Here is a 17,407-nt window from a genome sequence, read left to right as displayed (position 1 = left end):
AATCCCATCAGCCCTTGCGGCGCTGTGGTATGCCGGGAGGTGGCGGGAATCTCGAAATGGCGGAGGCTGATACAGTTCCTATTGAGGAGATGATGGAGCGGGTAATGGCGGGGCCGGGGTGGGAGGGGGTTACCAGAGGTTCAGGTCTGTGCACCGGGACCAGCTGCCTGGATTCCCACCGGTGGGGGACTGACGGCTGCCATTGTGCGTTATCGGAGCCCCCGTCCCTCTCTCCCAAGCGGGGTTCCTTCCTCCTTCCCACAGGAGCACAGAGCGCTGCGCTCTTGGATGTGCTCGGGTCTCGGGCAAGAACCGGCCCGTGAAGGCCTTTCGCCCCTTTCAGCGTCCTGGAAGAGGGGAGGAGTGTCCTCGTAGTGTGTTTTGCAGCAGAGAGGTCTGTATTCAATCGCTGCTACTTGCTCGGTGACAGCCCGAGCTCACGGCTTTAGATGTGAACGGGTTTGAGAGGCTAATCATAAGAATCACAAAATCAGGCAGGCTGGAAGAGACCTTTAAGATCATTAAGTCAAATGGTTTTCCAGCACTGCCAAGGCCACCACTAACCCATGTCACCAAGGGCCTCATCTGCACGGTTTGTGAACACTTACAGGGATGGTGACCACCACTGCCCTGGGCAGCCTGTTCCAATACCTGAGCACCCTGTGGGGAAGGAATTGTTCCTATGTCGTGAAAATCTTGCATTGCTGAAGTTTTTAGTGTTTCAAGTCTTTCTCAACAGAGAGACTGACAGAAAAATCTAATTCATTATTTATTTGCAAACTTGGCTTTCTTGCAGTATGAGAGTTTTCACCTACACAAAGTTAGTGCTCTTTGCTTCTAAGGCCTTGATGATTTTCTCCCCAGTTTAGTTTAGGGTGATGTTTTGTGTATGCCATGTAATGTAGCTGAGATGCTGATGTGGTAGAAGCATAAAAAAGGACATGCTAGAAAGAAAATTATAAGGCTGGGTCCCTTTCCGCCCCATTGCTTAGATAACCTTAGACAAGAACTTGCATTTGCTCAGTGTGTTTGGGACCCTAAAGCTCATCCAGTTCCAACCCCTGCCACGGGCAGGGACCCCTTCCACTGGAGCAGCTTGCTCCAAGCCCCTGTGTCCAACCTGGCCTTGAACACTGCCAGGGATGGGGCAGGCACAGCTTCTCTGGGCACCCTGTGCCAGTGCCTCAGCACCCTCACAGGGAAGAGCTTCTGCCTCTGATCTCTTCTCAGTCTCCCCTCTGGCAGGTTAAAGTCATTCCCCCTTGTCTTGTCCCTACAGGCCCTTGTCCAAAGCCCTTCTCCAGGTTTCCTGGCTCTAAGGTCTCTGCTTCAGGAGCCTTTTCTACTCCAAGCTGAACCAGCCCAGCTCTCTCAGCCTGGCTCCAGAGCAGAGCTGCTCCAGCCCTCACAGCATCTCCATGGCCTCATCTGAACTCAATCCCAACAGCTCCACGTCCTTTTTATGCTGGGGCCCCCAGAGCTATTATTCGCAATTATAATCGAATCTTTCAATTATGATTTTGTTAATCTCTTTCCCATTTCTGACCTTCTTTGCAGAGGTAGGTACTGTGCCTTGCAGGACTTAATGCCTGAACGTTGTAGTAAGTATTTCATCCCTACTAGCCTGTAGATACTGTTCCCAGTGCTCTATCAGTGTTAGGGCAGTTTTATACCATGCTACTCTACTGCTGTTTTTACCAGCTGCCCAAATACCTATTTACCATCTTTTGGATTATTACCGTGTCTGTATAGAGAGGTCATGTCAATAAAAAGATAAAATTTTATCACCTGTCGATAAACAGGTGTCCAGAGAAATGAGGGAGGTTAAAATGGAAATGGTTTTCTAAACTACAAGGGTGACTGAAGAAGAGACAAAGAGCAGCACACATACCTTGGTTGGCATATTAGGAGTTATTCTTCAAGAAGGCAGAGCCTGCAGCACTTCACATTTCTTACCTCCATCAGGTATTTTCTCTCACTTCACTGTTTACTCTCTTTTTTTCTTTTTTTTTTGTTTCACTGGTAGGTTACCACATGGCTAAAAAAAGTATTTGGGAATAAGCCTATTCCACAGTACCAAATGAATGAGCAGGCAGTTAATATCTTGTTTGAGCTTGCAGAATACAACGAAGCCAGAGTCAGAGATCTTTCTTTGGTGATAGAGGGCTTGAAGGAATTGTCAAAGGAATATGAAGCAGAAGGTGAGTTTGAAGCTCCAGTTCTCAGTTCCATCAAAGTTATTCTTAGTAATCCTGAAGATTGGCTTTGTTTAAATCTTGCAAGCATAAATATGCATGCATATATATATATCTATATATAAATACAACTGAAATGAACTCATATTTTGTTCTGGTACAGTTTTTACTACAGTGCATTCCATGCCTTCCTTTCAGCAAAATTTGTGGTTACATAAGGTTGGTCAAGAGCAATTTTTTAAGCCATGTTTAGCATGCTGCTAACACAGCTAAGGATTGTAATTGCTAAAACCTCCTGCCCTGCTGGGCTGAACAGCACAGCATTGAAATATTGTCTGGATAGACAGGGAAGCAACCCTACAGCTGATTTAAGAGTCTGAGCTGGTGATAAGCCACTGTTTAGGAAAACACCTGGGGAATCTGAAATGACAATAAGTTATGCTTGAGCTACTTAGGGTGAATGTTTGATAATGTGCAATTTTTGGAGTGAGTGAGTGGTTTGGGGAACCATAATACTTTTTTAACATATGTACTAAAGGATTGTCCCTTCACTGGCTTTTTTCAGGAACAAATTTTACTTCTCTGTGGAAAGACTGATATTATATACATAGAGATGCTTTTGTAAAAACCCTATATGTTTGGGAGTTTTTTTTACCTCAGGTCTTCTAGTGCCTTGCAATCAAACAAATGATGATGGAGACTGGATGATTGTTTTAGCCTGTCAAGGAACATGGGCACTACCAAACAGGCATATGTATTATCTCTGCTGCAGAATTCCCAAGTCTGCTGTGATGGGGAGGTTTGTGCTCAGGAAAGGCTAGGCTGAGGTCTGCAGCGACCTGTGTGTGCTAATCAACACTGCACAAGGGTGAACTCGTGTTTGAGTGAGTTCAGGCAGGCTGGTCAGGAAAATTGGACCAGTACTTTCTCCTTCAACACGCTGAATTTGTTTGACAAGCAAGGGTGTGGCAGCAGTCTGGTATGTCCAAGCCTTCTTTTAAGATGTCTCTTTCCCTAACAGTGGAGAAACAGACAAAGTTCATAGAAGTACAAAATGATTTGGGTTGAAAGGGACTTTAAAGCTCGTCTGGTTCCAGCCCCCTGCCATGGGCAGGGACACTTTTCAGTAGACCAGATGGCTCAAAGATTGGGTTCTAGCTTTAGAGAGTCCCTTAGAAGAACTTAATTAATTACTTAAAAGAATGGTAATACTAAAAAATAAAATTACTATTGGGGTTGTATTTGTTTTCCAGCTAAGCATCTAAAGCGCATTCTCTCAGAAGTGCTGGATCTTCCCAGTCAAAAGCTCTCTGGGAAAGGCACCATGTACCTGGATGTCGTGGTAAACAGCGCAATGACACTTGAAACGAAGGACACTTCTCTTGCCAGGTAATTTTTCCTACTGTGCATCGTGGGTGATGATCTGTGCTGTTCCCCTCTGTTTTTTTCAGTTTAATAGTTGCAAACTTGACTTTCACACCCAGGAATCTTACTTGTCCAGCTTATTTTTCACCTTTTGGCCAGCTCTAAAGGACATTGGAACCAAGGACAAAACTCTAACCTTGGTTATCTGGAGAAGGTAAAGTCTCTGTACCCTAAGTGCCTTGGCAAGAAATAGATGCCTCTTGGGAAGGGGGATTGCACATGGAAAGAGGAAGTGCACTGGCACTGCACTTGTGCCACAGCAACCCCGTGTAACACTCTAGGCTTGGAGAAAAGTTCTCATAGAAAAGGACCTTGGTGGTGCTGATTGACAGAGCTGAACATGAGAAGCCTGTGGCAGGCAGCCAAAGTGGCCAACAGCATCCTGGCCTGTATCAGCAATAGTGTGGCAGCAGGAGCAGGGCGGTGAATGTGTCCCTCTGCTGGAAACTAGTGAGGCTACACCTCAAATCCTGTGTTCAGTTCTAGGCCCCTTACTGCAGGAGAGACATTGAGGTGCTGGAGCGGGTCCGTAGAAGGGCAGTGAAGCTGGTGAAGGGCCTGGAGCACAAGTGTGATGAGGAATGTCTAAGAAACCTGGGGGGTTTATTCTGGACAGAGCACTGGAACAGGTTGCCTGGGGGGGGGGGGTTGTAGAGTCTCCTACATTGGAGATATTCAAGGCCCGCCTGGACAAGTTCCTGTGTGATGTACTCTAGATTACCCTGCTCTTGCAGGGGGTTGGACTAGATGATCTTTTGAGGTCCCTTCCAACCCTTGGGATTCTGTGATTCTGTGAAGGTTCAAGGGGAACCTTACTGCTCTCTACAATTACTTGACAGTAGGGTGTAGTGAGATGGGAATCAGTCTCTTATCCCAAGTAATGAGTGACAGGACAAGAGGAAATGTCCTCAAGCTGTGCCAGGGGAGGTTTAAACTGATCATCAGAAACAATCTCTTCACCAAAGGAGTGGTCAGGCGTTGGAACAGGCTACCTAGGGCAGTGGTGGAATCACTGTCCCTGGAAATGTTCACAAACCATGTAGTGGTGAACGTAGCAGTCCTGGGTTAAAAGTTGGATTTGATGATCTTAAAGGTCTTTTCTAACCCAGCTGATTCTATGATTCTTTTTTTTCCTGTGCTTTTGTGGTCAGTGACTGTAGGATGTTGTTGCTCACACTGTTATGGCAGGTAGCATAAGCTAGAGCAGCATTTATACAGTTTAGGCAAGGGCTGGGGAGCTGCAAGTGCTGGTCTTTCAGGCTCAGCTCCTCATTCTTCACTCTTATCTGGTAACTTAATGTAAGGATATTTTCTTAGTCACAGAGAAATGGCCGCTGTTAGCCTGCTCTTCCTGGGCCTGTCTTAGACCCATAACACAGCAGGTTTGTGCTGAGCACTGGTAGTAACAACCAAAATCTGCCTTGGAATCCAATTTTTATATGATGTTCAGGAGCTTGGCTCTTACAGCTCTTCTGAGCTGGAAGGGAAAGCAGCTTTGAACCATTTGGGAAGAGAAAGGAGACTGAAAATAGTGCTGGGCATGCCTCAGGAACTGAATACAGTTTCTCTCAAAGGCAGTTTTGCAAGCCAGGAGTGCAGCATCTGATGATCTCAAGTCCCAGTGGTTATATTCAGCAGAGTGCGATGTCTTGTTCACTTACTCCTACCAGATTGCTGGGCACTTCCCCTTCTGGATGAAACTTTTGTTAGTCAAGGGTGGTAAATACTTTTAGTGATTTATTTTATTTTCCTTCTATCATAATATGAGAACAAAATCAAGTCATTAGTGTAAAGCACCTAGAAATTAATAATTCTGAGTTTGAGAAGAGCTGGCTCCTGAGTATTCCCACTGAATCTTTCTCTCTTCACCAGCTTCATCTGTGCCATCAATGAAAAGATGTCTGAACTCTATACATTAGAATCGGAAAACAAAGGAATGGAACTGGAATTGAAAAATCTCATGGAAAAATTAACTACAGCACTGAATCTGGAAACTCAGTTAGAGAAGTGAGTAATGAATAAGAAAAGGGGATGTTTAAACATTTTAAGTGATGCCTCTGATCTCCACAATATGGAATGTTGGTTGTGATAACTAACAAGGATAACTGAATTTCTTAGCACATCTTTAATTCACAATGTTTTGAAGGATTTATCACAAGCCATGCACTACGGACACATTCGGTAATGAAAAGAGATTTGAGATACTATCAAATCCATTACTGTAAACCGAAAATGATCTACAAACAGTATTCAGGCATGCACTGGCTTCTTCCACCAGTTGCTTTCATTGGAGGTAAATGCTAACTTGATTCTCTTACTGCATTTAGCATGGGCTCTCTAGTTAGAGTGAAGGAGCCAAGCAAACCAAAAACCACTCACAGGTAAAAATTTCCTTTAGCCAGTGTGTAGCAGACTTCAGAGAACAACTAATAATTAATAGTCAGTATGAAGTCCAATCCCTAGAGGTTGTAATCCGAAATGCTTTGCCAAGTATAGCAGGATCAGCCCGTGCCTCAAGTGGGGATTGGCCCAGATGCTCTCCACAGCCCTCTTCAAGGCTAATTATTTTCTCATTTTTGTGTTTTAGAGTAGTAACTGTAACAAAGATACCAGACCTGTGTGCTTTGTGCAGGTTTGCATGGCTCCTCTCTGTGATCTTCAGTTGAGTTTGCCTAGCAGGTCTCTAACTGAATTGGAATTGTGCAGAAGACTGTTACACTTTGCTTTTATGCACCTGGCTTTCCCCTTGGCCTTTTTTTCCCTGCCTTGGTCTTTGGAACTCTGGATGTAACAGCTGTCATGTATCCATTGGGAAATCTCACAGGGAAATGCAAGTTTTAATCTATTCTTTCACTTCTCATTTTGGTTGTATTATAGGGTTTAGCTTGAGCATACATAATTAAGCAGTATTTGTATACCAGTATCTCTTGGAACATAAATTTGATGGGTTTTGTTTTTTTTTGCGTTTTTTTGTTTTTTTAAGGGATCTTAAAAGGACGCAGGAACTTATCAAAGTAAAAAACAACAGAGCGAGTAACAGACCCCGGGACTTGGAGTTCGTGAACGCTAAATGCCAAGAGTTAAGGAGCAGGATTGAAGCTGCTGAGGTAGATGGAAGGAAATTTCCCATGTCACAGTTATGGTTGGTTGGGTCCAAAATTGTAGTTCTGGAGATCCCAGGAGCTTCCTAAACTCCAGGACTGAGGATTTTTAGACTAACAGGAAAATATGACACTACATTTAAGTTGCTTCTGCTATATTCATGGTCTCTCCCCAGGACATCCTGTGATAAATGCGAGGGCACTTTCACTGAGAGCTGTATTATCTAGGACTACCACACGCTTATTGTGAGGTGCTGTCACCTAAGAGTATACACATAGCTACCAGTAAAGCAGTTGATCCACAGAGGTAAATTGTGTGTCAAAATTCTAATTATATAACTTTTTAAAAATTATTTCATGATTAAACACAGAAGGCAGAAATTGTATTGTCTTTCACATGATGAAGGATATGCTAGTGCTTTATTAACACTTGGATGCTGTCTGGCTGGATGGCAACCTGACAAAGATGAGATGGAAAATGTTGTATTAGAGTTGATGACACCTTCATAGAATCATAGACAAGCTTGGGTTGGAAGGGACCTTAAAGCTCATCCAGTTCTAAACCCCTCTTGGAACTAGACACCTTCCACTAGCCCAGGTTGCTCCAAGCCCTGTCCATCCAGGCCTTGAACATATCCAGGGATACCTGTTCCTAGCCTTGCCATGTGCTCTTCACCCAGTACTTTTCTGGAAAGGCTTGCTATTCTTGATATAAATTTTAGTAGCAACTGAATTCATACACCAGCTATAGCCATGGTTCACACAGCATGCTTCTTTTCTTGACAGGTTGTGTTCTCATTTGACTCTTTAGCTCAAAACTCAAAAAAAAGGTAAAATCTCTCTCATCCCTGTTGTATTTTGTGATCAATTCCAAAAGAGCTCTTTCCTCTTTGTAGACCGAGCTTGCTGCCACAGGGTTTGACGCGTCGCTGTCACACAGGTCACTGGTGAGCCTGGCTGAGGTAGGTTTGCTGGTACATGATAGATGTCTTACAGTGGCACAGACCAGGCATGTTTGTTGCATCATTTCAGGAAATGCAGGTTGTTATTTGGTTACCCCAACAAATATTAATGATAAAAAGAAACACATTTAAGAATCTCATGGATGGGCTTCTGCTGAGCTGCGATGTGTTGGGTGGGTTTTTCTCTTCTAGAAACTGAGAAGCACCTGTGGGTGCTGAAGTGGTCCTTTTTCTTCAGGGTTAGATATGGGGTTATTTTGGACTTGGTAAGAAGCTTTCTTTCAAACACTTCAGAGTGACTGGAGGAGGCCAAGTGAAACCCGAATGCTAAACAACTGTGTGGGTTCTTTTTCCCTTGTGTCTTTAAATATAAATGTTATATATTTTTTATATTATTTATATACTTGTCTGCTATATTCTAAGCCCAGTGGGATAATTTGTTAAAGGAAAAAAAAAAGCACATTTCTTGAGTTACTAGTTACCTTTATGCTGAAGCATGTTGCATGTATTGTTGTTCTGTCTGCACTCACCACATTTGAATATTATCTAATATTATTTGCTTTAATATTATTTGCTGTTACTGTTATGAGAACTTAGCCTTTCTTCCCATTTCTTTGCTATCTGTTTATGCATTTTAAGTTGAATGTAAATAGGTTTCCTGATGTTTGTGTTGTCGTTCTCATGAGCCAGCACTGGGTGGCAATGTTTACATTGCACGGTGTTTTGAAGAGTACTAACCAAAAATAATTTCTGTAGGAGTTTTTCATACAAAAAGCCATAGGTGTTCTTTTCTAGACTTGTCATCTTCTAGAACCTGAGCATAAGGGTGTGTTTGACTCCCTGGCTCTTCTGTATCTCCTTTGCCAAGAGTTCAGTGAGTTGGGCAGCACAAGTGCCTTTAGTTTTGGAGTGCATCTTTTTTATTATTAATTATTCGTGGAAGGTGCTTGATTTTCATCCCTAAAGAGAAATAGTTTCCCCTTGTTAAGAAATTAAGCAAAACAGTACAAGTGTAAAGATGGTCTTTGTGCTGCTGCATGTGCAAAACCATTTCCACACACAAGCCACAGGCATGAGAGTGTGTTTCTTTGAGGCTCAGTTCTTTCTCTGGCCTGCATGGAGGTGGTCAGTGAAAAATACTCTGTCTGGTGGATTCTCATTCAGGGAGATGTGGTCAGGTGGTTGTACTGTAAGAATAAAGATATCTGAAGATGTCTTCAGAGCAAAGAAACCTCTGTGTGAAACTTTCACTGGGTTTGACTGATTGGTAACCAAACAAGTAGCAGACCTATCGTTTTCCATGAGTTTTAAGATGGATTGCAGAAGCTGTCACCAGCATCTGTGGGGTTTGAAATGCTGTAGATAATTGTGGATCTATTTCACTGGCTTATATCATTTCTACAACTAAGACTGTATAATATAATCTGCCTTACTTTTCTTCACAGAAACTGAATAGACTGCAGAAAGAAATTGTGCCCCTGAAGAAAAAAGTGGACAAGTACCATGATTTACCTGCTGTAATTATTTTTTTTCACTTTTGTTCTATTGTATTTGCCATCAGATTAATTTTAATGGACTTTAGAATGTAAAAGATATTATGAAGGTTTCAGTGGACAGATGTATCTTGATTGTAAATGGTAAACTTGACTTAAACAGAGGCAATCTATTTATTATTCAAAGCTGGGAAAATAAGTAGGTTTACCAGACAAACTCTATCCTAAGAAAAGGCACATATTTGCTGGGTAAACTCAATATCAAGGTGGATTAGCTGGGTTAGAAATTAGACAAAGAAATGTAGAAGAAAGGATAATTCTTTAGCACAACTAGTCTTTTGTAATTTACCAGTATTTTAGATCTGCATGTCATAGAGTTGTCAATACAATGGGCACAGCATGCTGAGCAAAGGTTGGAGCTCTGAGCAAGTTTTTAATTACTATGAAGAAATAGCCAAATGTAGGCATTGGACTTTAAACAAGTACTCTAGCTTGTGTGAGTGCTTGCTACCCCATCATCTTCTTTGATTTAGAATCATAGAATGGTTTGGATTAGAAAGGACCTTAACATCATCCGGTTCCAGCCCCCTGCCAGGGGCAGGGACACCTCACCCTAGGTCACGTCATTCAAGGCCAGAGCCTTGAACAACCTGGCCTTGAACATTGCCAGGGATGGAGCATTCCCCAGTTCTTTGGGCAACCTGTTACAGTGCCTTACCAGCCTCATAGCAGAGAAATTCTTCCTTATATCCAGCCTGAACTTACCCTGTTTTAGTTTGAACCCATTACCCCTTGTCCTATCACTACAGTCCCTGATGAAGAGTTCCAGTCCAACATCCTTGTAGGCCCCCTTTCTCTTGAGGGTGCTGTCTACTCATGCTAAATGAGTGTCTACTTATGTCAGGTTTGTCATTTAGGTGACTAAGTTGCAGTTTTGAAAGCCCCATCTGTCTTTTCTTTGGTTTATATTTTGGCTATCATCACTACTGGTCCTTGTGCTAAGGGGTACTATCAGAGTGTTATGGGAAGCATCTTTTATAAAAATGATTTTATCATTTTCAAATTAGAATGCTTGTGACAAAAATACAAAAAGGGTAATTTTGTGAACAACTTCATAGTGGCTTAAAGAAATCATGGGTGAGCAAGGCCTTAGTCCATGAAACAAGGCCTTGTCTGTGAGTGACATGTGTACATTGCCACCTGTGGTATCTGGAACTACCAAACCCAAGCATTTATAGTCTCCTTTAAAAGATTGCCATTGCTTTTACAGAGAAATATTAAGGGCTTTTTGTCATTTGGGGAGAAGTAGCTAAAGCTGGAGTGTGAATAGTTAAATGGGTTTTGGTTTTGTTAAATTCAGCTGTAGCTGTCTAATTTACAGTTTTGCATTTGAGTTAGTTGACTTAGTGCTTGTTAACTCCTCATCTGAGTACTGCACTACCTTTAACAGAGCTAACCTCAGACCTTTCTGTGTAAAAAGTGAAAAAGTTTTATTCCACTTCTTATAAATGGGGCATAAAGGGTCAGAGAAACAAAGACCCAAAATCACACAGAAACTCACAATTAATCGCATGTCTTGTATTATAAACAAGTGACCTGTTTGCTAGGCCCCACCTTGTTATCCCTTCCATAGAGTTCCTGCTTCTCAACACAACTCCCTCTTACTGCTACTGCTGTCTTATTTCTCGAACAGAGTGAAGGGAGAGAACACTGCTTTTCTCTCAGATGCATTTTATTCCAAGAGGCAGCTGCCTTCTTTTCTCAAGTGAAATGGGATGTTCAAGCCGGATTAGGTTCTCCAGTTCCCCATCCCTCCCCTTGTACTGGCACTAGAGACAGACAGAGCCCCACTGCCTTACTCCTGGTGCAGTTAGAAGGAGGGAGGAAGGTTAATCCTTGCAAACTCACTGTGCTTTGTAAAAATTCATGCATGGATATGCTTTAAATCTAGTTCCTTGTTTAGTAGGTAATCTGTGAAAAATTCTTTGGGTTTATTTTTTCCAACTGTAGGCATATCAGACTTTTGAAAAATCTTGTGATTACCCAAACCAAATTGGGTAAAAGTCTGAGACCAGCCTTTTAATGTCAGTACCTCTTGCATGTGAAGGGTGTAGACATAACTGATTTAATTATTCCAGAATTCCCCTGCAGCACATCATTAGGTTCTTGCAATGATGAAGGAACTCTGTGTTTCCAGCTGAAATATTAACTTTTATGCCATTTTCTCTCATTAGAATATTCCACTTGCAAAAGTGAAGCTTGAAGCAGTAAGACATGAACTGGTAAGAGTTTTTTATCTTTCACAGAAATTTAAATGGGCACTGATATTCCAAATTACATGTATTAATTGGTTGTTGATTTATCGACCTCGGATTGTGGTCTTAATGATCTCCAAAGGGAGATTTTCTTCTGGTAAGGCAGAAGCCATGCATACCAGTGGCAGGAACTGGTGAAGGAATGATAGTCTCAGTTACAAAGGCAGTTGGGATAATGGTATCAGTGAGGATTAGGTATCTATATCCAGCTGGATTTTGTCTCCTTCACCTGTCAAGAGTGTTTATCCACCCAGGTGTGTTGCAGCTTCTTGGTCTCACAGCCTTCCTTGCTGCTCCTGAACTCTCAGAGGGCTCTAGGGCATGTATTTTGTTTAACAGCTGTGTTGTAGACTGCAGTGGGGACCTTCCCCTATAAAACATAACGCCCATTTCATCCATGTTTGTGTCATCTGCACTTACGGTTGTATAAACATGTTTGGGAAGTTCATACGTAACCTCCCTGAGTCAGCTGGGCCACTGAACCTCTTTATTTCTTTGGGCTACTGTCAGCTTGCTCATGGGTAAAGCATGAGGTATCCAGCCATAAGCCTTGAAGCAGCAATCAAAAATTACAGTTATTTGGGAGCTATTTTGTACATTTTCAGATGAGACTGCTCAGGTTGATGAGCCACTTGGATTTGATTCAGAAATACAAGCTCACCTTAACAGCCTGAGGCTTTTATCAGGTCAGAATATTCAAGGGAGAGTATCTGTTCAGCTTGAAGGTGTTTAATATCACACTGGGGTGACTGAGCTTGTTTAGCCCTTCCTGTGAAGATTTCTCTGTAGTTGTCTAGAAACTACTGCTGCCTGTGGCAGTGAGACCTTCTGGTTCAATACTTGGGTTAACTCATGCTAATAATGTCCCACGGTTTGATCATTGTAGATATGTGTATCTAACAAGATAAGGAAACTGTTTTCAGGGTTACTGATTGCTCTGTGTTTTCTCTTCTGCTAGAATTGCTTGGATGAAAAGTTCTCCAAGGCGCTTGAAGAGTTGACCTATGACATATAAATATCCAGCAAATTCTACTGAAGTGGCCTGGATGGAAGAAGATCTCCCTTCTATTTTCTATTTGCACTAGTAAAAGATTTTTGCATTCTTGCTGTACTTCTGCAGCTTTCTGCCTTACTTTTCTTGGTGTTGGATGGCACACTTGCAACCTTCCAGTAAACATGCTTGTTTTTAGGAATTCATGTACCTTTGTACACAATAAAAATACCTATTTCTCATAAAACAATAAACAATACCTATTGTAAACAATATATATTTCTCATAAAATAACCCCCTGAACTGTCCTACCTTTTATATGTGGTGCATACCTGTAACTGGCCTCCAGATGGCACCTTCACCATGTGTGTCAGGGTTTGACTGATGTTTGCCACTTAAAATTTGACTGATAAGGGAGTCGATTTGTCTTTTTCCCTGTCCAGGCCCAAGGATTGGGCATTTTGCTGGAGTGCTGTCTTTGGTGGCACAAGTATGATGATGACAGACTCACGTTGCATCAAATAGATCATTGGCATTTGCTCCTTTGTTTTTACTTTTTCTTGTCACTGCATGGTTGGGGACACAATTTTTTTTCCACTTACAGAATGTCCGATGTTTACCAAGGTTGTGAATTTGATTCTAGACTAGAGCACTTCTTAATTTGAACATTTTCTTTAACAGAAGTAAACAGTTAAATTTCTCCATAATGTCATCAATGTTTGATATTTTGATTAAAGTGAATGACACAGAAAGTGTGATCTATAGCTCAGAATAGTAGTTCCTGTTGCCTCTAAAGCCCTGCAGCATCTAAGACAGCTCACAAAGGGATTTTCATGTGCGTGTATGATGCTGTCTACCTTCATAGAAACAGGCTGAGCTCTGAGGTGTTTCATGTGGGTCACAGAATTGATTTCACAGACCAGCAAATAGAACAGCTCTCACAGGTAAGAGCTGAGATGTAGCAGCATCAGTCTCCCAAGGTTCTGTAGTCTGGCTATCATCTTGTAATAGGGAAGCCCATGGCACTAACCTGTAAGGTTTCCCAAGTTCAAGGCTTTGAGAAAAAGCAGTCTACTGCTGACTACTTGTTTCTCCTGATTTTATAAATAGAGCCAAGCAAATGGAAGTAGATAAATAGCTTTATGAATAATGAAGTGATAGCTTTAAGAAGAAAACGTATCTATAGTAAGACCTTTCTAGAACTGAAAATACCTGAATATTTTTGCAGAACCACTGTGGGATGTGATCACAGTTAATCTGGATTGTCCTCTCCAGTTCTATCTCAAATGTCACCTTCCAAAACGGTGCCCAGAGCCACCCTTCTACTCCCATGTCGCCACCAACCTTAAACACCCCAGATGAATTGTACTAAAGCAAGAAATCTGAAAATCTGCATGGGTTAAAAATCAAAATACAGAAATAGTGGTGGCATGGACTAAGGCCCATTTTTACTGGTCTGTGTCCATACTAACAGCATTGGTGCTCTCAGTAACAGTTTGTAGCTACATCTGTTTGCAGTCGGAGTTGTGAAAGATTATGGTAACGATAGAGTGTGGTGTGCCTGTCCCCAGGAGCTGTTACTTCACTGCAGACATTGATTCTGCTGATGTGCAGGAGAAGTCTTTCTATTGCTTCACATCCTCCCCTTGAAGCAACAGGATCATGAGATCTGTCTCTGATTATGCTTGGGGTCTAGCTCTGATTTCTGAAAAGCTGCAACCTCAAAATGACACTGGTGCAGTGCCACAGCCTCCTTCACCTTGTTTATTTCACTGTGAAGGGGACAAATGGAAGGACGTTCAGAAAGTCACTGCTCATGGGAAGCTTCAGCCTCATCTTCCATATGCCAGAGGGGGGAGTGGTGTTTAGTTTCAGGTTTTAAAATCAGTGTGTTAGGAAACGGTTAGCTGCCTTAGTTTCCTGACTGTTTATCTTCAATTCTTTCTGGGCTAGGAATCAAGATCACAGAATCAGAACCACAGACTGGTTTGTGTTGGAAGGGACCTTTAAGCTCATGAAGTTCCACCCCCCTGCCACAGGCAGGGACACCTTCCACTAGAGCAGGTTGCTCCAAGCCCCTGTGTCCAACCTGGCCTTGAGCACTGCCAGGGATGGGGCAGCCACAGCTTCTCTGGGCACCCTGTGCCAGCGCCTCAGCACCCTCACAGGGAAGAGCTTCTGCCTAAGAGCTCATCTCAATCTCTCTTCTGGCAAGTTAAAGCCATTTCCCCTTGTCCTGTCCTTACAGGCCCTTGTCCAAAGCCTCTCTCCAGGCTTTTTGGACCCCCTTTAGGCACTGGGAGCTGCTCTAAGGTCTCCCCTTAAGGAGCCTTCTCCAGGCTGAATTAAGTCCAGCTCTTAGCCTGTCAAGATGGCAAAAGTGAGTGGACAAGCCATCTTTTGTACATGTGGGCTAAACTTGCTAAGAAGAGCTTACCTCAGAGGTGACAAACATGAAATTCAGAGCAGGAGTGGTAGTGTAGGGGTGATTATGGCTATAGCTACTGCTTACCAGAAAAACCACTGGCAGAAGGCAAGCTAGTAGTGCTTGAATTTGTGAAGAGCAACAGCATAATCTGACCTTTCAGTTGTGGAAGGGAAAAGAAGTCTTGGAAGGCACCAGAACATAGCTGAACTTGTGTCAGAAAATGGTTTAACAAGACAGCCATTGTAAGGCAGTGGAGGTCATGGCCTGACAATTAAGGAATCTTAATCACTGGAGGCCTCTAAGAGCAGATTCAAAATGTGCTACTTAAGTGTTCATAATGCAAGGATCATGCCTTAGGTTACAAAGATGGATTAGCTGAGGGCTTTCAGCCCTGCTTTTCAATGAGAATCTTCAGACTTACTCAGCTAACATCAGATGAAGGCTTTTTATTACACACGTGTAGCCACAGTTTGAGGTTTGGGAGGCTTTCCCAGCACTATGGCTCTTCTTTAGCACCACTTCATCACATAATACTACACTGGTTGTGAAACCAGGGGGGTGCATTCTCCCCCTGCACCCACAGGGCAGCTGCACCACAAGTGCCGTGTGTCCCATTCATTGGCAAAGAGCCTGAATACAGACAGCGGCAGCGCCAGGCTCACTCAAGAGCTCTCCAAACAGCAACACTTGTCACTTCCTAGCACTGGAAAGGCAAGGAATAAAAAACCCCTGCAAAACAAACCACCCAGCAGCTGTGCTCAAGCTGTGTGGCACAACTAAGCCATCTGCAGCACATGCAGCATAAATATGAGGCCAGTTGTTGGGTCAAAAGCGCACCTTTTGATAGAAATGGAGAGAGTCAGGCAAGATTTGTGTAGCCAGTGGGCTGCCAGTGAGGCTGCTCAGCTCTTCAGGTAGTGTTTGCATGGGCTGAATGCCCTGCAGGGCCAGCAGAAGTGTCCTCCCTCACTGTTAGTGTTGTCTAGCATGGGGATGGGATGCCAGGAATGCCTCACAGCAGCACACCAGTGCAAGTTCTCTGCTGAGACATTGGTTATGGGCTTCACTCTCTGCCCTGTCAACTGTTGAGTGTTTCCACAGAGGTCACAGCAGAGCTGGATGGAGGCTGCCAGCTGGGCCCCTTGTCTGTTGTGTATCATGAAATAATCACTCTGCTGGGAATGATACATAAGTGAGTGCCTGGAAAGTCCTCACTTCGGGTTACATCAGCTGCTCTGATATCAACTCATAGCCTGACTCCTGGAGACACCTGCAGAGTCTTCGAGACTCTTGGAGTCTATTAAGATCCGCAGCTGGAGAGCAGTTGTGCTCACTGAGCTTTGTGTGGGGCTCCTGAGTGCTGGGGCTGGAGCTGCAGACCATCAGTTTTACCAACAAAGCACAAAAGATGTCCCTGCTTTATCACCTTATGCTCAAATCCTCCCCCAGGAAAAGATGAATATACAAATTCCACCTGCAAAGGGGAAAAAAAAAGAGTTAAGATTATACACTAGCCGTGAAAACTGGCCAACCTTGAGTGTAAGTTTATCTGTTTTACCACACAGTGACATAATGTTCTTACCAGGACAATGTGCAACACAGTAACAAATTCAGCAAATTTAAGGCCACTGAGCTGATACATGTATCTATTCACTCAAAATGCATTGAATCAAATGATGGATGTAGTTCTGATTAGCCTTATCTGGTTGAAGATGTCCCTGCTCATTGCAGTGGGGTTGAGCTAGATGGACTTTGAAGGTTCCTTCCAACCCAAACTTATCTATGATTCTATGTGGATGGGAGCTCTTTTTGGCTATGTGTTTTGGCTAGTACTACAGAAATATTGTTACTTGTTGCAAATATTTAATTGTGATTGCTTTTCAATCTTCCTTTGACTGAAAGCATTCAATTTATTTTTTCATTCCTATGCATCCTATAGTAGCTACAGAATATTAATATGGGACTTTCTAATTAAATACAATTCAAGAAAATAGTTTCAAGTTTTATGTAAGTTGTATTTTGTAACTTCTCCAGTAAAGCATTCCAAATATTATATCAATATTCATTTCTGGTTGGGTACTTATCAGCAAAAAATGTGACATGTTGAATTCTAAGTGTACTTCAGGTTTGGTTTAGTTCCATCTAGTACGGAGTAGGTCTTACAGGTCTAAGAAAGATTTTACATTTCTGACCTATTCTTTGAGTTTTTAAACTACAGAGGCAGCAGTGAAACAACAGTAAACCTGGACCATGCACCCTTGAATGCTGCAGGAAATGCTTCATTGTGAGTTTCTGTTGTTGTAACTTCAAGTGGCTTTAGAAATGTTTTTCATTTTCTCCTTCATTAAAACACCAGTATCAGGATTTCTGCTTCTCCAATTCAGAAATATTTCCTCTGAAAACAAAAAACACCATGAGTGAGTAAGCAAAGGCTTTACCAATAAGTTTAAAGGAAAACTTGCAGTTCCTTCTCTCTTTGCTGGGTACCACCTATGTG

The 17,407-nt window shown here is 42.6% G+C and overlaps 1 protein-coding gene across 1 annotated transcript; it reads left to right on the top strand.

The window, feature by feature from the left end:
* The first annotated feature begins 28 nt into the window (after positions 1-28).
* Positions 29-12,790, top strand: HAUS1 (HAUS augmin like complex subunit 1). The gene is made up of 9 exons (XM_005145405.3): positions 29-101; positions 2,027-2,201; positions 3,449-3,584; positions 5,493-5,627; positions 6,604-6,727; positions 7,618-7,683; positions 9,129-9,200; positions 11,411-11,458; positions 12,450-12,790. Exons 1-9 carry the CDS (start codon positions 30-32, stop codon positions 12,504-12,506), a joined length of 885 nt encoding a protein of 294 aa, XP_005145462.3. The 5' UTR covers position 29; the 3' UTR covers positions 12,507-12,790.
* The last annotated feature ends 4,617 nt before the right edge of the window (positions 12,791-17,407 follow it).

This window comes from Melopsittacus undulatus, chromosome Z (assembly GCF_012275295.1).
Source record: "Melopsittacus undulatus isolate bMelUnd1 chromosome Z, bMelUnd1.mat.Z, whole genome shotgun sequence".
Taxonomy (NCBI): Eukaryota; Metazoa; Chordata; class Aves; order Psittaciformes; family Psittaculidae; genus Melopsittacus; species Melopsittacus undulatus.
This window is presented reverse-complemented; position numbering and strand designations above follow the sequence as displayed.

Excerpts from the sequence above, each read along its gene's own strand:
- HAUS1 (XM_005145405.3), top strand. The coding sequence starts at position 30 with ATGCCGGGAGGTGGCGGGAATCTCGAAATGGCGGAGGCTGATACAGTT. Across the intron at positions 2,202-3,448 it reads AAAGGAATATGAAGCAGAAG|CTAAGCATCTAAAGCGCATT; the intron begins GTGAGTTTGAAG and ends TTTGTTTTCCAG. Across the intron at positions 5,628-6,603 it reads CTGGAAACTCAGTTAGAGAA|GGATCTTAAAAGGACGCAGG; the intron begins GTGAGTAATGAA and ends TGTTTTTTTAAG.